General features: G+C 40.1%; 1 protein-coding gene across 1 annotated transcript in view; it reads left to right on the top strand.

Moving 5' to 3' along the window:
• The first annotated feature begins 471 nt into the window (after positions 1-471).
• LOC115782662 (IQ motif and SEC7 domain-containing protein 1) overlaps positions 472-21,223 on the top strand; it is a 101,803-nt gene continuing 81,051 nt past the window's right edge. The window contains 2 exon segments of the mRNA XM_075074382.1: positions 472-582; positions 736-1,097. Coding sequence (XP_074930483.1) covers positions 838-1,097 — 260 coding nt within the window. The 5' untranslated portion in view covers positions 472-582; positions 736-837.

Raw genomic sequence — 21,223 nt, 5'->3', positions numbered from 1 at the left:
AGCCTACTGGTGAAATGGCAATACACAGACAGCATAGTAAACAACTCTGCAGGGAAGGCGCAGCACCACTGTGTGTCTACCAGACTGTGTTACAGCGTTAAACACAGACGGAATACCGCGCAACAAAAGTTCTGCCTAATCAAAAATTGATCAAAATGCGTGCGTCTCTTTGCAATATGAATGCTTGTCAGAGAGAACAGATGATGCGTGTGTCTGCCTGCAGAAGAGGACGTGCGCTGGAAATAAATCTGCCGAAATGGGAAAGGGTGGGAAAAACGGAGCTCCCGACAAACTCAACATTCATTTACCTCCCTGCATTAGCTGGAAAGTAATTACCTCTGCCTGCGAGCAGCAGATTCATAAAACTTGAAAACCCCGCCTACTCCGTCGGCCAGCGTCTGTTTACGAAAAGTCACGGGAACAGCATGGAGCGAGAGGCACCTAACAGAAAATGTCATACCGCGTTGCCAACGGGAGGAACAAGCAGACTTAAGAGAGAACCAGCCGCGATCCTCACGATGAAGTCTGTCACATTGGGTTGATTGATATTTTGATGCCCGCTTGACGTTTCCAGCCTGATAGGTGAGTAGTCTCTAGTTTTGTGCAGTGGGACTTGGAAACGCGTGTACCCGGGGAGTATTTCTGATTCGGATTTTATCACCCACATCGTTTTAAAAACAATGACGAGGCGTAAAAGGCGCAACGCACTGAATTGTTGCGCTTAAACCCCCCCAGCCTGGACTACAGAGGACCATCTCCCCGGCTTCGGCGTTACGACAGGGACCCACAGCGCAAAGAAAAAAAAAAAAAAAAAAAAAAAAAGGCAGTTGGTGCGACATGGAAAGCCCAACGGAGAACCCTACTAGGGCTGCGGAGTATTTGAAGGAGCTTAATAAAATAATCGAGACCCAGCAGGAGTTGCTGGAAAGGCAGAGGGGAAGGATAGAGGAGCTGGAGCAGCAAGTGTCCGACTTATGCACGGAGAACGCCTGTTTGAAGGAGCAGTACCAGCGGCACCTGGCAACCTGCAGGCTGCTGCAGGGCAGCAACAGCCTCTCCGCGCTGGGAGCCATAAAGGAGCACGCCACGCAGGAAAAGTAAGACACAACAGCATCTCACGTTGCTTCTGTCAAACTTAACTGAATTCTGTCAAGCTGTGTTTACTCAGTTTGTCTTTAGAAAAGTTAGAAATGTGATAAAAGTAATTAATGCTGAATCAGACCCAAAGTGCGTGGAGCTACAGTATTTTGCACACAGCTGAGCAGAGCAGCTACTTACTTTGGAACCGACTCTCTCTTTTCATTCATGTTGGCGACCAAGCGAAAATGGCAATTGGTGGATCTAAAACTGGCCACAGCAGCCACCGTCATTATGTGTTATGTTCAGCAAACAAACAGCACATATATCTTAAACTCCACAGCAGTTTTTTTTCTCCCCCTTTTGCGTGAAGGAGTGTATTGAGACCTATTGAGTGTATTGAGACCTCTAGATCTCTCAGTGGTGGGAGAGATCTAGAGGTCTGCAGACGAGACGCTGTAAATTACACAAACATTTTCGTGGTTCTGTACACTTGTGAAAAGCTTCTTTTTTTTTTTTTTTTTTTTAATTTAAAACTAGACTTTTAAACTTACTGGATATTGTTTGAACTCGCTGAAAGGTCACTCACGGATCTTGAAGCAGGATTTGATATGCATAGACAAACACGGCGAAACGTCACGCATAGGCTGAATAATGGTTTAAGACTGACCCAGAGGGTTAAGCCCCAGGCGGAGCAGAGTAGGTAGGACAGTTGTGGGGCATCTGTTAGTAGTCTTAGTAGAGCCTTGATAGGGGGACACTCTCAGTACCCTTCCTGTACCATTTGTGTTAAATTTCACTCCCTGTTGGCTGGATCTCCAAAATACTTCAGCATGCAGACACTGAACTCCGTTTTGACTCTCTGCAGGATCATGTGATTGTGCTTGACCTTCATCTCCAGGGGCATGTTCGAGTCATGAAGATCAGTGGCAGCAAATCAATACTGATGACTCATGGACTGTATGACTTTGCCAGCTGATAAAGCCAGACTCTTGAGATTGGGACATTGTAACACTGACCTTTAGTGCACTCCATCTGTAAATCTCACTCGAGTATTCTGGATGATTTTGGTGGTGGTGGGGGGGGGGGGGGGGGGGGGGGGGGGGGGGGGGGGACCTGTCACCATCTCATTCTGTGCTGTCACAGTGTCTGAACACTATTTTAGTCCCGTTGTGGTAGACTGGCACAAAGGTTACTGAGGACCCGGTGATTACCCCAGTGAACTTAATGAAATATGACAGCTGTTAATAATGTAAAGTGGGGTTTATGGAGGATGCAGGATTTAAAATGTCATTTAAGTGCAGTGAGTAATTTAAGGAATGCAGCTGCCTTAAGCAAGACTGATTCTAAGATCTGCAAAGGTCATTTTAGTAAAGAGAAAATGGGATTTAAATAGCCTATGCTTGGAAATTAAACTGTCTAGCCATCCCTCCCCCCTGTGGAGCAAGGTCCCGGACACTGGTACAGTAACAGTCAGCAAGAAAAAAAGAGGCCCAAATGTGTTCTGAGTAACTGTTATTCCCGAGGAATTCCCACACTGGGAGTCTTCTCTTGTTTGGCAGTATCTATGCATACCTCTGTAAGGAGGAGCGAGCAGCTTTAGAAAGACTAGGAGACGTGTGTTGATACCATTGGGAGGTTTGGTGTCACCCATGCCAGCAGCATGGCTCTAGGGATGGCAGTGCTTGTCTGTAGCATAGTTGATCCACCACTTTGGTGTGTACACACACACACACACACACACACATTGAAATAAATATTTATATTTATGTGTGTGTGCACCAAAGTCCTGTACACACATTTTTACCAAAAGGTATTTAGTTTTGCAACTAATTACCAGCGAAACCATTAAGATTCCTGTCAGCCTTACCTGTACTTTGTTTATTGCTAATTAGAGCATGTTGGAATGCTTGTTAACATGCAATATTTAGATGGCTTTTAGTTCAGTGCATTAATCACAATCTCACTAAACTAAAATTCAGTTTGTAATGGCAGCTATTCTGAAAATGTCACCAATTCTAGTGCTATCATTCACATCTCCCAACACAGCAAAGAAGCTCATTTTCTATCAATAAGAGCCTTCTGGACTGCTCAGTAGACAAACCTCATTTTGCTGCTTGTTTCTGCTGTTTCCTTTTTCTATTTTTACCACCCAGAGCTCGTCATTGTAGCTCAGTCACAACAAACACTGGCCAAAGAAAGGCAGCTGTAAGACCTGTATGATTACCCTCAGTGCAGACAGACAACGTGTCCACTCGTTTCTTTCTTCAGGAGGAGCTGCCTGCCATCTTATCTTAACAATGGCTTCAAACATATGTATGCTGATGCTCACTGTGATCACAATGAGCTGTTAAAACACTTCAGTGCAAATCAAACATCACATGCCCGAATACCCGAATGTCAAAATCATCTGCAAACAGCAGATGATAATGTTCAAACAGACACGCATCATACGTGGCAAAGCATGTTTGTCCACCAATGTCAAGGCAGTCTTTTTTTCCTTTTTTTACATTATGCTGAGAACACAGACAAAGCTTTCTTTGCTGTGTCAGGCATGTCCTCTTTCCTCTTACTGTGGTAGTTGTCATTCCAGTTATGTAATCAGGAAGTGACTAGCATTAAAAGTACAGAAAGGAAGGCAAATACCTTACCAGAAAAACAAGTAATTTCCCCAAACTAGGCCAGCTGTCTGTCTCCTCTAGAGGCATAGACTGACCCTCTGAAAAAGCCCCTTTTTTTTTTTTTTACTGTCTTTCCAAGAAATAAAGAAGAATATTAAGTATCAACTAACTAGAGCACCAATTCATGACTATATATTGGCTATAAACCCCAAGAGATGCTCAACTTAACTTAGAAAAACAGTCTGCCTGTTTTTTTTTTTTTTGTTTTAAAGATGTCAAAATCTGACTACATCTAAAGCTCCCTAATTAAGGTTTTACATTGCTTTTGTTTAACCAGAAACAAAGTTTGAAAACATTTTCTTTATAGTAAGTCACCGTAACTGTCTCATCACCTTATGTTTGACACGCAGACGTGTGAGTGGTTTCTTTGGCAACACTGGAAGAATTGTTTTTCTTGGGATAAGCGACGTTTGAAATTCCTTGAGTTTTTTTTTATTTGTATTTTTTTTTAGAGATTATGATCACTACCTTCGTAAGACTCCACCCAGCCCCCACAGACAGGAGTCCCCTGTGTGCATTGTTGTTTTACTTTTTTAGAATTTAGTGCGAGACGTTACATGTTTTTTTGTCATGGTGTTAAATGTTGATATTTTTGACTTCCATTGCATCTTTTTTTTTTTTCTCTCAGACTAGCAGAAGGAAAATGTGGGTGTACATTGTACTACACTTTAATATGTTGGGTATTTATTCAAATGAGCACGCAATAAGACTTTACCTCATTTGCCTATTTAAATATAAAATGTCACGGAACTTGCATGACAAAGAAGAACTGTGTTGATGTTAGTAACTGAAGAATTTTTTACGGTTACAGCTGTGAGACACAATTTTCATATGCAAATTGCCCCCCCCCCCCCCCCCCCCCCCCCCCCCCCCCCCCCCCCCCCCAAAAAAAAGCATTGACACCTAAAAATACATTTTTGTTGTATTCCGAGTCAGAAATTTTCAAACTTTCCAGACTTATTCCTGTCTACAGTTTACTATAATCAAAAAACACAACAATGGACTCATTCTGGTTGTTGACAGTATTTTCAGATTTCTGGAATGATGGAGAGATTTCCAGAATCCCCTCTGTGAAAAACTTTGACTTTCATATGTCAGATTTGTTCTAAAAAAGTATAATTGGCACATATTTAGCCAGATAATGACTCATTTGCACATTTTAAACACATTATTTCAGAAAACTTGATGTAATTAATTAACTGGGATTCATAATGATGTCTTTTACCCAGTTCACATGCAGTAGCATTCAGCATGCTGTGGTTCCCCACTGAAAGATGTTGGATATGTTCCCATGAGACCAGAAAGGTAACTGCTGAGCTCATGCTGTATGTTAAACTTTTTATTAGGAGGGGAAAAAAGCACGGTGGGGGTTGGTAGGAGGATTTGCTTATTTCTTTTCACAAGATTAAGTCCATTACCTCTAACTCTTGTTGTTGCACCCACTAATATGTAGTGAATTTAGTCTTTATTGTATTTTACGGATCAAAAAAGCCATTTTTTTTCTCTTTCTTTTTTAGTTTCAGTTTGTCATCCGATAGCAGCTGTCTGCATGCAGCAACAGCATGTCTTATTTTTTATTAGATAGTGATCTTGAATAGAGTTTGTGGCGTGTGTTCATACTGTATATGGAAAGTGTTAAGCTGTGTTGACAGGTTCAGTTAGTGCTAGCTGAAAATGACATCTGTAAGTACATTCTTGATGGGAAAGAAAAAAGAAAAGAAAACACAACCAGTGTAAAAAAAAAAAAAAAAAAATCTTCTGAATGACTCATTACCTTGTTTACTGCTGTCTCTGGCTGGCTATAAATGGAAGGCTTTTCCCTGTATTTTTGTACATTTTTCTCTTTGCGCTCTTTTGGAAACAACACAGAGAGCAGGAAGTGTGATGTGAAACTGATAGTGGAACCTGTGGTGAAGAGTAAACCCATTTATCAGTGAACTGTACAGAAAAGGCTCTTGTAACATTGTCAGTCAGGTTCTCAGGATGGACAACTGCTGCAAAAATACCAAAAAAAAAAATCCTCTTGCACAGATCCTGCTATTTCGCGACTTGCCTACCTGGGTGACTGCAATCCTCTGTAGATGGTTTAGCAGAACTAACAGAATACGAATTATTTACAGTCAGTTTCTACAGTGGCTTACAAAAGTATTCATACCCCTTGAACTTTTCCATATTTTGTCACATTACAACCACAAACATAAATATATTTCACTGGAATTTAATGTGAAAGACCAACACAAAGTGGTATACAGTTGTGAAGTGAAAAGAAAATTATACATGATTCAAAACATTTTTTACAAATAAAAAACTGAAAAGTGCAGTGTGCAAAAGTATTCAGCCCCCCTGAGTCAATACTTTGTGGAACCACCTTTTGCTGCAATTACAGCTGCAAGTCTTTTACGGTATGTCTCCACCAGCTTTGCACATCTAGTGACTGAAATTTTTGCCCGTTCTTCTTTGCAAAACAGCTCAAGCTCAGTCAGATTAGATGGAGAGCGTTTGTGAACAGAAGTTTTCAGATCTTGCCATAAATTCTCGATTGGGTTTAGGTCTGGACTTTGACTGGGCCATTCTAACACATCAATATGTTTTGTTTTAAACCATTCCATTGTAGCCCTGGCTTTATGTTTAGGGTCGTTGTCCTGCTGGAAGGACACCCCAGTCTCAAGTCTGTTGCAGACTCCCAACAGGTTTTCTTCCAAGATTACTCTGTATTTGGCTCCATCCATCTTCCCATCAACTCTGACCAACTTCCCTGTCGCTGCTGAAGAGAAGCAGCCCCAGAGCATGATGCTGCCACCACCATATTTGACAGTGGGGATGGTGTGTTCAGAGTGATGTGCAGTGTTAATTCTCCGCCACACATAGCGTTTTGCATTTTGGCCAAAAAGTTCAATTTTGGTCTCATCTGACCAAATTACCTTGTTCGAGATGTTTGCTGTGTCCCCAACATGGCTTCTGGCAAACTGCAAACTGGACTTCTTATGGTTTTCTTTTAACAATGGCTTTCTTCTTGCCACTCTTCCATAAAGACCACATTCGTGCAGTGCATGACTAATAGTTGTCCTGTGGACAGATTCCCGCACCTGAGCTGTGGATCTCTGCATTTCGTCCAGAGTCACCATGGGCCTCTTGGCTGCATCTCTGATCAGTGCTCTCCTTGTTCAGCCTGTAAGTTTAGGTGGACGGCCTTGTCTTGGTAGGTTTACAGTTGTGCCATACTCTTTCCATTTCTGGATAATGGATTGAACAGTGCTCCGTGAGATGTTGAAAGCTTGGGAAAGCTTTTTATAGCCTAACCCTGCTTTAAACTTCTCCACAACCTTATTCCTGATCTGTCTGGTGTGTTCTTTGGACTTCATGATGCTGTTTACTCCCCAATATTCTCTTAACCAACCTCTGAGGCCTTCACGGAGCAGCTGTATTTGTACTGAGATTAGATTACACACAGGTGGACTCTTTTTAGTCATTAGCAGTCATCAGGCAACTTCTGAATGCAATTATTGCACTCAGAGAAAAGGGGGCTGAATACTTTTGCACACCACACTTTTCACTTTTTTATTTGTAAAAAATGTTTTGAAAATGTATAATTTTCTTTCCACTTCACAATTGTATACCACTTTGTGTTGGTCTTTCACATTAAATTCCAGTGCAATATATTTATGTTTGTAGTTGTAATGTGACAAAATATGGAAAAGTTCAAGGGGTATGAATACTTTTGTAAGCCACTGTATATGTAGCACTCAGGCAAGAGTCAACAATCACATACATATTACGTTTCTTCTTGCTCTTGGGTTACCTGCCTTATCAGCCTTTTAGTTCAACAGTATTTGCTGACCATATAGCTTCTTTCCTAATGGAGTTTGTTTTTAACAGCCCTCTAAAGTTTCTTGCATCTCTTGGACTCACAGTGGAATTAAATTACAGGCATTTCAAGACAAGGTTGCAAGTTTTTGCTGTACACCTTAATGATAAGTGATTACACGTGCACTTATGTTGAGACTGTGGCAGATCTTCAGCCACACATGGCCGGTAAGTCTCATAAGTGATTAAAGACAATTAGAGCCACAAATTAAATTTTTAATAAAATAGTTCCAGCAATTGTGAAAAATGTTGTCCTTGTGTGATGCAGGGGGAGGTGCTGGTGTAGTCAGAGTGGATCCACCGTGATCCTTCTGGGGTTTGGGGTGGAATAGTGTTTGCTAATACTTTCATTTCTTATCTCGGAGCTGGGTGGATGCATCTGCCAGCTCACATTTAGCAATCGGCCTTTGTCCCAGGTCCAGATAGCCAACCGAGTATAAACAAAATTTTGGGATGTTGATGTGATTGCTGGAGAGATAACTTCTTCAGCTGTAGATGACAAACAGCTGATACGTCTTTTTTTTTTTTTTTTTTTTTTTCCCCACGAAAGGGGGATTTAAATGCAGGTGTTTTTTGGTATTGCTTTGCTTTGGTGACAGATTGCTTTGGTAATCTGTCACAATTATGTGTTGAAACAATAGAGGAAAATTCAGAGGTGTGTCATATCTCAAAAATGTGAAATTTGAGATCAATGGCTGTGGGAGAAGGCTTTGAGGAATTTTTTTCTTTTTTTTTTTCCTTTTTTCAGGCAGTCCTTGAAAATGAATGTGAATCCAAGTGAGCAAAAGAAGTATATGTACTCTTGAGTGATTAATTATTAACCTATAACACAAGAAATAATTTCAAACTCCAGTGCTCAAGCAAGTCTTTCAAATGCTGGTGAATGAGCAGCAAGTTGCTCGAGTTGCTGATTATGTGCAGAGCTCAGCTTGGTTGTTTGCCAAGAAACTGACTGCATAGTTACACTTTCTATAGGGTTGTGAGGACAAGGAGAACATTTTTAGGCAGGAAATGGATTTCAGTATATGTTTTACAGATTAATTTACAGTCACTGCGTATATCGAGCTGCTAGTAAACTGCGATTGCTTTGATGCTCATGCTCTGCAGCTTAATATGTTTGACAGCAGTTGCATATTTCATTTCCATCTTTTCCAAAATGTGTTTGAGGGATTCCGGTTTTCTTTAAAAGTTTAACAACACTGGACATATGCCAAATTTGAAATAAATGAATAAGGAGTGGGACAGACCACAATTATGGCAATATATCCCGTCACACTCTTGTGATACAAATTTTTACCAGACACTCCATGATACACTGCTATCACAATACGACACTCGTGATACCCTGTTTTTGTGATTTTTAACATCTTGTGATATGCTGAGTATTTGCAATAACATATATTGCAATCTATCACCTTTTTTCAACTGCAATTTATGTCTCCAAAGTTAGTGTTTCAGTAGCTGACAAAATTAGATTGTCAAGCATGCCAACAGGGTAACTAAAACCTGCCATAAATGTTGCCATATGATGGAGTCAGTCTGCGATTGAATGGGGTTAAGTTGGTGATTGCATGCAATCTGTTTCTGATTAATATTGCAGTTAACTGTGATAGGTGATTGAGAATCACATATCTGTTGATGTCTACATACAGTAATTCACATTTAATAGAAATTCATATTTAACTATTACAATTGTGCTCAGCAACCTCCCTGTTCTATAGGACTCTAACCAGAATGCAACCAGCTCACAGCCAATTGAGTCGAGTCCCCTCGAGTTGTGCTCATTGACAAAGACTCATTCAGACTGTTGGCAACATGTTGGCAGTCTGTCTGCACTTATAAATTAGACACCAATAATTTGCAAACTTTCGGCAATCTGTCTGAGAGTGATTGAAGTCGGTCCAAGTGAGACTGTGACTGTTTGCAGAAAGGTTGCCTCCTATCAGGTGACCTGTGCAAAAGTAGTTGTCAGAGGCTCCAGTTTAGCTCATTGTGTGAACAGGCGACCATATGCCACATGGCCAGAGTGCAGCGGCCCGGGTTCAAGTTACTGGGTTGTTTTGTTATTGTCTTGCAGTATATTGCAGAATCACAGTATTGTGATACTGTCATTATCAGTATTACTGTCAATATCATTGTCATATCATACTGTGAGCTGCTCTGTGATTCCCATTCATAAAATAAATAATTAATTTTTCATTTTAATGTTTAAAGCTTTGGTTTTCTTAATTTTATTTGTCTCATTACTTTGCAGATCCGGCTCTTGTAACTGAGCCTTTCAGGAGTTATTGGAGTTAGGCTCTCCTATTGAATCAGTAGATACTGAAGTACTTGATAAATGTTCTTTCAGATAGCTGATTTTGGTCAGTACTGTTGGTCAGTGTTATTACTAGTTTTGTGTTGTTTTCTTTGTGGGTTATAGATGCTATGTCTTGGGTTTCTTTGCTGTAATTTGCTGCCTAAGAAAACCTTAGCTGCCCTTCCTGAGCCCCTTCTATGGAGCCTGTAGACTGGAGATTGGCAGGTTCATAAATAGTTCACCCCAAGCCACTGTAACAGCTTTAGCATGTGTTTTGGGACCACATGGCTGGAAATAATAGCATAATGGAGAAAGCTGCTTCTTGTGGCTGGCGATGTCCACTCATTTACTCAGTGATCTGCTGAACAATCAGTGTGCCAAACTAAATTTACGAGCACATGGACTCCCTCTCTCCAGCAAAGCCCCCTCTAATGAAATACCTCTACTAAATTAATGTCTACACAGGGATGATTTGCATCCAGACTCACCTATAAATTTCAGGCAGTGGCCAAAGAGAATTTGAAACCTGCACTCAAAATCAACTGCAGGCTGCCTTTATGTGTAATAGACTGTTCTTCGTCAGCATGACCGCAGTCTTGCTGGAAGAAAGCCAGACACTGACCTCTAGTTTCCTTAATCAGGCCTATTAAGACACAGTTAATGTTGTTTTGTGTCCTTTGATGTTGCTAGTTGTCCCATAAGGAAGGATAATTATGGCTATATTGAACACTGTTACCTCACAGGGTTACTGGTACAACAAAAAAACCTTAGGATTATAGTCAATCATATTTGTTTAAATCACCAAACTCAGCTTGATTTTAAATTTAGTAAGTAAAAAGTCTTGATATGAATTCCTGAGTGATTTGATAGTAATGATGTTCTGAAATTCCATAACACGGACAGGATAAGGCTAATGTACAGTGCTGTCAAAAAATATTTCTGATTTGTTTTTGTTTTTTTTGTTTTTTTGCATTCGCATGTTTCTCACGCCTGTTTCAGATCATCAAACTAATTGTAATATTAGACAGAGCTAACCTGAGTAGATAGAAAATGCTGTTTTTAAATGATATTCATTTATTAAGGGAAAAAGCTACCCAAACCTACTGGGCCCTGTGTGAAAAAAAAGTAACTGCCCCCTAAACCTAATAGCTGGTTGTGGCACCCTTGGCAGCAAGAACTGAAATCAAGCATTTGCAATAACTGGCAGTGAGTCTTTCACATCGCTGTGGAGGAATTTTGTCCCACTCTTCTTTGCAGAATAGTTTTAATTCAGCCACACTAGAGGCATGAATTGCCTGTTTGTTATGCCAAAACATCTCAAACAGATTTAAGTCCAGACCTTTGACTTGGCCACTCAAATACCACCTTCTTTTTGGTTTTTTGGTTTGTTTGTTTTTTTTTTTTTTGAGTGATGCAGAGATGGACTTCCTGGTGTGTTTCTGATCATTGTACTGCTGTATAACCCGCGTGTGCTTTAGCTTCAGGGCACGAACTTAAGGCCGGACGTTCTCCTTCAGAATTTTCTGGTAGAGAGCAGAATTCATAATTCCATTAGTTACAGCAAGTTGTCCAGGTCCTGTAGCAAGAAAGCAACCCCAGACCATCACACTACCACCACCATGTTTGACTGTTGGCATGATGCTCTTTTTATGAAATGCTGTTAGTTTTATGCCAAAACTTCCAAAAAGTTCAACTTGTGTCTCATCAGTCCACAAAATATTTTCCCAAAAGTCTTGGGGATCATCTAGATGTTTTTTTTGGCAAATGTGAGACGAGCCTTTGTGTTCTTTTTGGTCAGCAGTGTTTTTTTTCATTGGAACTCTCCCATGGATGCCATTTTTGCCCAGTCTCTCTTATTGTTGAATCATGATGTTGTTCTGGGTTCCTTTGTGACCTGATGAGTTGTTGGTGCTCTCTTGGAGTAATTTTGGTATGCCAGCCAGTTCTGGGAAGGTCACCATTGGGGTGGGGGGTGGGGCAGTTACTTTTTCACATCGGGCCAGGTAGATTTGGATAGCTTTCTTTCCCTTCATAAATGAAATCATCATTTAAAAATTTCACTTTGTATTTACTCTGGTTATCTTTTATTAATATTAAACAATTTGATCTGAAACACGTGAGTGTGACAAATCTGCAAAAAACTAAGAAGACTGGAAGGGGCCAAATATTTTTTTTTTCATGGTATTGAATCCACATTTGAGTCATCTGTTTCAAAGCCAACAATCTTTGAATTGTGATTACACGCTGATTCAATGAATGAAATGAGTGAAAACAAGACTGCACGAAAGCCGACCGTGTGGCTCGTGCTTTCTGCTTGAATGATCTATGAACAGGAACTTCAGGGATAAACAAACAGGTCTGTGTGCAGCTAATGTGTGTTGAATAATATTGAGGCATAAGTAAACATGCTTGTATCGTTAAAATGGTAGACTCATATAAACCCAACTTCTCATGTCTGTTTTCCTCTCTTTTTGTTCTTTGTAATAATTTAATCTACTCAGCTGCTGATGGTAGTGTTATATTTAGTGATGTATATGAACAGTCTCACCTTACTCTGTGCAGGAAGTAAAGAACACATCCTTACTTCTCCAAGTGCTGAACAGCTGTTTTGCAGATCAAAAGATCTAGTACATGGCCATGCTACAGTACTGTTTGGCCTATTCTTGCTGTTGGCCATGAAATGAAAATGAACAATGCTTTTATATGGTGTTGTAGGTGCATAAATGCAAAAAAATGGGTCATTTTAGCCCATTGCTAGGCAGTTGCTAGGCAACGTGACGACATTATCATATATTGTGTATAATTCATGTTTTGTGGCAATAAATGAGATGATGTTGTCATGAAAATAAAACAATAGGATGCTTTATAAGGTCTTATAGGTGCATAGATGCTTTTAAAAAAAAAAAAAAAGATTATTTTAGCCTGTTAGTAGGTGATTGCATGGTGACATCATAATATCAAATACAAATGCGAGCCTTCAGGGGTCTGAGATGTACCTGTGAGCCAGGTTTGGTTGCTCAGCTCCTGATTGTGTAGGAGGAGTTTGCGGACAAAGAAACAAACCCACAGATGTACAGAGATTTCATGTATTAGAATAAAATATTGTGTGTGAGGTAACAGAGCACTCGTGGTTTACAGGTAATTCATTACCACGACGGGTTTTTTTTTTTCTGTCTGATCTCATAGTTAAAGTTGTTTTCAGAAAGAAAGCAAACCAAAAAATGTTCATGTGGACAAAACAGCTTTTTGCGATATAGCTACAATATTATGTACACTAAAAATGTACTAAAATTTTCTGTTTATCATAAAACTGGCAAAAATGGAAAAAGATTCATAGATGATGAATTGTTCTCTATTCCCTCGAGTTTTTGCTTTATTATTACAAACTGCGATCAGCACTAAAGCAGCACACTTGTAGCGGCCACAAGGCCAAAGTGTAGTTGCCTGTTCATTCTTTATTTCTTCACAGTTGAACCAATTATCCGCCTCACAGCTGTCAAAACCAGCTGATGCAGCAGCTGAATCAAAGGCAATTTGTAGCATAGTACCTGTGGAGAGCTGTTTGAAATGCTGCCACTAGTTTTCTGCCAAGTGTGTGTGTGTGTGTGTGTGTGTGTGTGTGTGTGTGTGTGTGTGTGTGTGTGTGTGTGTGTGTGTGTGAGAGAGAGAGAGCGAGAATAGCTGACAAGGTGGAGGCTGAGTCAACAGTTAAACACAGATGAGCTACTGCTTAAACACACTCTTCTTAGTCACCATGGATAGATATCAACACAGACCTCCTTACAGATGGCTGGGCTGAATTTTCTGTTGTGAGTACTTAGCTAGTATGTGTAGCTAGTATGTTTACTTTGCTGGTTACTTGCTGGTTTAACAGGTTCAATTGCTTCCACTCAGGTGCTGGATTACAGTATGTGTGTTTCGATGCTTGCAGATGGAGTGCACTTCTTTTCTTGTTCTTTATGACACCTGACTTTGCAAGAGACTCAACCAAATCCAAGCAATATGTTCAGGAATGCAGCCTGAATAAGAGCGAGATTCCCCTGTATCCAGCTCACTGTGTTGGGTCAGGTGTTTAAAACCACTCGGATTCAAAGCGGGAGAAAAGGGCAGTGCACTTGTTTGTAACCTGAACAAGTGCTTTAAATTTCTGGGAAAAAAGTAAGATATTATTTAGATGCTATTCTAGTATTTCTGATTCTGCTTATGTTTGAAATACAGCAAAATGAAAAATTAAACAAATTTTGAATTTGATTCCAAAAGCCTGTTTTCAGGGAAAACAATGTATGTGTAATCATGTAAATACAGTAATTAGTTATAAAAAGAGCTTCCTCTGGGAAAGAGTTCAGTGCTTTGTCAAATATTGTGGCTGCAAAGAGTTTAACAATTTAAGACTGAAGTCGGATTGCAAAGAATTTTTGGGAGTTCCCTTTTAAAGAGGCAGAGAATCCAGAGAAATCCCTGTATGAAATGAACAAAGCTAGAACTAATACTGAATGGCCACACTCTTTGGCCCCTCAGGCAGCATTTTACTGAAAACATACATTATTGTGTAGTAGAAATGTGTTTCTGCATCCAGAAATAATACCATGCAAAGAAAAAACAAACCGACTGCTGCCTCCTCTGGGCCAGTGCTCAACTGTCCTGTAGTCTTATAAAACAAAATTTTTTGAAATTATGGACACTTTGTCCTCAAGGCTGAAGAGCACACATTCTGAAATAGAGACGTCACCCAGCTGTTGCTGCCTCTGTTGGAGCAGTTGTTTTGCTATGTCAAGTTTTTCTCATACACAGTCTAAAAGTCGGACGTATCTACCCTGATGTCACCTGTTGGTTTCCGAAGTCTCGTTTTGAAGCCTCAAGATGAGCATTTCCACCATCTCCATCTTGGTTGCAAAAAAGTGAATGTGACAAGCTGGGGTGGGTCTGACTGTGAAGCGGCTAACGATTTGTGATCGACAAGTATTTAGCCAAGTTTCATACTGTCAGGGTTTGATGCTGTGGCCGACAAGGCAGAGGACCTCAAAGCAGGGCTCGCAAGGCGACAAGCTTAATTTTAAAGTCTTAGGCTTTAATAGCAAAACTTTGCTTGGCAAAACATAACATAACTTGAGGCATCACCATGAACTTGAGCCATAAACATGAACACAAAGCGTAAAGGCACACAGCACGGTGAACAAACAAAGATGCGACAAGGCCCAAGGAGAAACGCAGACAATAAATACACAAAGGGGTAACGAGGGAACAGGCAACAGGTGAGGGGCACAGCTGAACATAATTACACAGATGAGACAAGGGGAAGCAAATCTAAACACAAGCACATAGGACAAAGGACTATCAAAATAAAACAGGAAGTAACCAAACAAGGTACACGCAGACTTGACACATACAGGGAACCTAAACATGACCAAAAAAGAAACCTAAATGCAACACTCAGGGAAACACTGGGAAGAGAAACAAAACATGAGATAAGGGACAAAGACATGACAAACAAAAACAGACACAGGAACACTAACCAAACAGGAGGACATGGGAATCAAAACAACACAGACTCTACACCGGAGGGATAACACAAAGACCTGAGCACAGACCACGGGAAAGACAACATGAGGGAAACAGGAACTAACACAGATAACTAAACAGAAAACAATGACAAACTAAAATCCTAATTCAAAACTAAACAATACAACTCAAAGAAACATAAGGTGCATTGGGCCACTGCCCCAGGATCATGACACATACCGCAGGTAAAGCTCCATTTTAAAATGTGGTATGACAAAAATGTACAAAACAGACTTAAATTTTTCTTTTAATATGACCCCAATTGAGTGACTGAGCCCATAAACTCAGTAGGAAAGTGTTTACAGAGGTCAAGCCAGAGGTTTTGCAGACATTTGACCACTAGTCACATGACATTAACTTGTCTGCTATTTTGGACGTGTGACAATTTTCAATCAAGGCACCACTAAAGTCCCAGTCACACAGGTCTAAAGTGTCATCCGCTGACAACCACCCATTATGAGGGAAAAATTTGCATTCTCCAACTGGTTGTGAGTGGTTGCTGGAGGTTAATGGCAGTTGCTTGGAAAATGATTGACCAGTAGACCTGCTGGACTGGGACTTCAGCAGTCACTAGGAAAAAGTGTGTATTCCCCAAATGATTGCCAAAAGTTATAGTTTGAATGGAAGTGACGAACTTATCTTCTAACATTGGCCAGCTGCTCACCTGGCTGTGATGAAACTGTGAAACCTGCAAGACGAACCAGAAATGGAGACGATTTGTGGCTCAGGATGTAGAGCAGGTCATCTACTAATCGGAAGGTCGGTGGTTCGTTTCCCGGCTGCTCCACTCTGCATGCCAAAGTATCCTTGGTATTGAATCCCAAGTTGCTCTCCGATGCAATCATCAGAGTGTGTGTGTGTGTGTGTGTGAATATAGAAAGCACATTGATGTAGAAAAAACAGTGGTTGCATATATGGGTGAATGCAAACGTGTTGTATAAAGCGCTTTGAGTGCTCAACAAGAGTAGAAAAGCGCTCTATAAGAACTAGTCCATTTACGATTTCAATAGCTTGGCTCCTTAGAAAAGAGTTTTTCTGAAAGAACCCACTGAAAACCTTTTGCTAATTATGATACAAAAAAATTGACAAAGAATGTTTTGAACCTTTTCTGAAAATCCTGTCTTAGGCAGGAAAAGTCTCTGACTGTTACTCCAATGTCAGAGTAGATCATGAGAAATTAAAGTGGGCTGAAAAGAAGGCAGTTTTGAGCAGTTTTCTTGTACAAGTGTGTATGTGCCTACAGATGTGTGTTTGTGAAAAATTACCACCCTCCTTTTTAAGCAGGAGCTGACAGCCTGTGGGGGTCATGCACCAGTAACTCCTCAGAGATACATAATTTGACAGCGCCATGAGAAACAAACCACTACAGAGAACGGGACTCATTAGATCTGCTTAGCCAGACACATTTGTGCTTTTAATTAGCTGTTGATTAATACAGATCATTTAGGTCTCAGTAATATGGACAAGTCTGTGTTGCACTGAGGCACCTAACACTTGATAAATGTTCTTATTTATGTATTTGACTGGGGGTAAACAAACCTTTAAAGGGAAGCAGAAATAAAGACACAGAAACATCTTACCAGAGAAGCAAGTGTAAAATCTACATCAAACATTGAGATGGTGTGTCTTGACTGCAGTGTTCTTATAAAATATCAACAGTAAATATCGAAAATATTGTACAAGAATGTCGCGCTTCAGCGTTCCTCTGAGGAACCTGTCAGTGTGAGTGAGCTGTTAGAGTCGACCACAGGTTCAAGTCATTGATCATTTGGTGACATTGTTCTGAATGGAGGCAAGAGCCACAAAATTGCAAGAAGGGCTGTTCTGTTTTCAGTAGAAAGTTTTTTGTAAATTGAGTGTAACTCAGGATGTGATTTATTCTTTTTCTTCACAGCTTGAAGGGGTTTGATCGCAAAAGCTTAAAGGGCTTCATGACTGCCACGCTTACTGCAGAATTACACGGTATATTTATTCAGTAAACCCAGTAACTGTTTAGGTAACTTTGGAAATAACTTTGGTCTAAGCAGGTCGGTTAAGGACTGTGAGGTTCATAATAGAATTCCAACTCTTACCTTTGTCAAGCATGGTCAGAGGTGAGGTCAGGTGCTGCAGGTCTTGATTTTTAAAGTTGCAGGATGGTAGAACTGAAAGTACAGTAAGAGAATAATAATACAAATATATGGTACAGCAATGTTTGCCTGTAGTATTAAATATAATCCCTCAGTCTTGTGTGGAATGTCATCAATCAAACACCTTTTGAAAAAAACTATAATAACTTATGATATTTTTCTGAGTAAAAGTAAGGAAATGGGTCTATATGTTTTTCTTTATTGGCCCAGCATTATTTTTTTTCCCCCTTTAAGCTATATTAAAAATAATGAAATGCTAGAAGTCATTTCTTCAAGGCCTAACCCTACTGAATATTTTACAGTGAAAAACAAATAATGGGTTTATAATTACATTGGAACAGGTCTTTCCTGAAAGAGGTGAGGAAAGTAAAACAGCTTTAGGGAAAAGTGCCCAAGCTTTAATGATACATGGGGATGTATCTGAAAGTTAAGAAAATGTTATACCTAGAGTAAGCCATACAAACAAGAATTTATGGGGAGCAAGATGTGTGAATGGATGTAGCTGTATGGTGCACAGTTGATGGTGTTTATTTGATGCTAAGCAGGGAGCTATGATTAAACGAGAGGACTAATGCGTTTCTGCAGTCGTGTCCAGTTGCACTTACTCTTGCAGAAAGGCAGATTGATAAACTCTGAGTCAGCGTTCTTTGCGCTCGCTGTGCCCTCTCTGATCGTTTCCTCCCTCACAACAGGAAACAGACTGTCCTCACTGCAACAGAGTCTATCTGATCCAAAGGGGGGTTGGGGGGAATGGGCATAAGTATGTACTTTCCACATGCAGTGAGGTAAAGGGCAAGTGGAAGCCACTAGGTTGGCAGTAAATGCAGTACTGATTGTGGGGTGGAAATCTTAATTCTACCACTTGAGATTTATCTTCTCTGTGGGCCACTATTGGAGAAACCAGCCTCACAGCTTGAAGAGGCCTTCCTGTGGAATGATACTTCCAATGGGATTTGGCATTTCATGCATTATTTAAAAGGCTTTGGGAATGCACCTGAATGTAGCTGGTGTTTGTGCGCAATGCAGGAGAAAAACAGCTTAACTTGGATTCTTACTTTCAGTCATTCATTTGTCATCATTAGGATGGTAGTTTCCACTTAGATAAGGCAATAAAAAAGTGGATTTCATTTTTATTTCCATTACCACCCAAATTGGCTTTGCGAATCTGAGTGAATTAATACTCCATTAATATTCTCCATTAATATTCTTGTCTCATATAACCCTACATTCTGAACGAGCTTTGTCTTAACTCACTATTTTCCATAGCCATTTTGAAAATCTAATTTAGCTAAAATTCAGTTTGTACAACTCCTGATCGAGTTCTAATGACTCACTCTAAAAGGCAGGTCCTGCAAATTGCAGGAAAGCAGCTATTACAGAGTTTTTACAGTGCATTGTACTTTAGTGATAATATCCTCAGCATGTCCTCAGTGTTATTCTTAGCCAGCAGGATCTTTACTGCATGTCATTGCCCTGCTTTCTTTCCCACCTTCTTTCTGCCTGTCTGTCTGACTAATTAAGGTAAGAATGTCTTGAATTTGATGCACCTGTCACTTACAGTCTTAAAAATGACTTTAATTGGTATTTCTGTCACATCACTGTAACAGTGACAGAACTTTATGGTGAGTTTCAGCTTACTGTTTAGGTAACCTGATCATTTTGAATCACTCTTACAGCTCGTTCGTGTTTTTTCAGCTGTCGCAAGCAGCTGTAAAACCCACTGAGCACTGCCTGCTCAGCACCAAATAGCAGAGGTAAGAAGGGACGAGATGATGAGCATCAGTTAAAGAGGGGAATATTTCCTTCAAGGATTATTAGAGAGACACACACACACTGGATTTTTAGACTGACGTTCACCAAGTGGCCTGAAACGTGATTCCATGAATGCTAATTTTAGTTGGTAAATTAGCAGCTGCTTCCTATCAGTTTTCTGTATTAAATTAAAAGTTGACTGTATGACCACTTGCATTCACAACTTTTTTTTTTTTTTTTTTGCCACTGCCCTTACATAGCCAACAAGTTAGTGACTCAGAAATTGGGGGCAGAAAGAGAGGCTCCATATGAATACAAATGACTGATGATACATGGAACTGTATAAGATGCAGCAGACTGTCCATTTGTCTTCTGTACAAGGGTGATAATTTTGCAGGACCAGACTGTAAAAATAATCGACACCTCACCACACAAGCTGGGATTTCTGTAGGTGCTGTAGTAATAATGGTAGTAGTACTAGTAGTAAAAGTAAGTAGTCATTCTGCAGGATGGAGGAGCTGTCCAGGGTACTGACCACTTCTTTTCTGCTGTGGGTTGGATCTCTAAGTGGGAACTTGTTTAAAAGACAGATATATCATTTAGTCAAAGATTTGAGAAATATTGTTTTGGTCTGATCTTTTTTTTTTTTTTCTTTTTTTCAGTGATGCATTGTATACACAGCAATCAATAGCTCCAGTAATTGTATCTGGGCTGCAGGATGTGTGTCAGTGAATCTCATCCCACCACTGCACTATATTGACTCAGCTCGAGGTCTTACCTCAGCCTATTTCCACAGTCGAAATGGGATTTGCTCTAATGAAAATGCAGACGGTATCAGGTTTGTTCTGTGCTTTATGGAAATAATTAAAATAATTTTGGATGTCATTGCTAAAAAAAAATTGCTGACAGTCTTAAGGAGGTGTTTAGGTGAGATATAGATATTCTGAAATGAGAGGAATGATACACGACCAACGCGCATGCAGACAAACACTTAGAGTGACGAGAAGAGAAATCGCAGATGGAGAACTGTCATGCAGCTGTTAAGCAATGCAGAGAATTAGCAACAGTGAGGGTGAACAGCAAAACCCATCCAAGAAGAGCCTTTGTAGGTACAGTACCCGTAACTGTACAAATTAATACCTCATTGTTTTCTGCATGTGAAAAGTGAAATGTGGCAACAAGGTAGCTCATAAATTTACACTGACTCAGCCAAGCATTTGCTTTATTGCCTTTTTAATGCTTTGGTTCACAGTAGAGACTACATTTTATTTCTGTGGCGTGAAGAGCACTGTCCTTGCTGTTGCAATGCCATTTACTGCAGACAATTTCTAAAAGATCCTATGAAATGACAGGGTCAAATGTTTCACAGGTATGTCCAACAAAATATCTCTTTTCATCCACAGAGAGTGAGCGCTGCCTTTCAACCATCTCAAAACTATTACTTTGCTACATACTGTATACTTTGCTACACCTGTGCAATACATCAGGCTCTGTTCGTATTGAACTTCCATCTGTCCGTCCATCCCAGCTGTGATAGGGCGAAACCTGTACCTATACCTATAAAGCCAAAACGGTAAATGTCCACGATCTAGTTTTGGTTCTGTCATCCAGTGAGTTGATGATCTCCCACCTGAACACTCAGCCCTGTTGATCTCTTTACTAACAGAGGTATCCATAGGACGTTAGAGAAAGCGATATTGTAGCAGTTAAGATTAGCTGTTCACGGAGTGAATGTGAAAACAGAAAAAAACGAAAGATTAAGTGACATACACTTATTCAACACTTATATCAGTAACAACAATAACAATGATCTGCAGCTGGTACCATCATGAAGATGATGCCAGAGGCATGAATCAGAATAA

This window comes from Archocentrus centrarchus, chromosome 7 (genome assembly GCF_007364275.1).
Source record: "Archocentrus centrarchus isolate MPI-CPG fArcCen1 chromosome 7, fArcCen1, whole genome shotgun sequence".
NCBI lineage: Eukaryota > Metazoa > Chordata > Actinopteri > Cichliformes > Cichlidae > Archocentrus > Archocentrus centrarchus.
The sequence above is the reverse complement of the archived record's forward strand: the minus strand, read 5'-3'. Positions and strand labels throughout refer to the sequence as shown.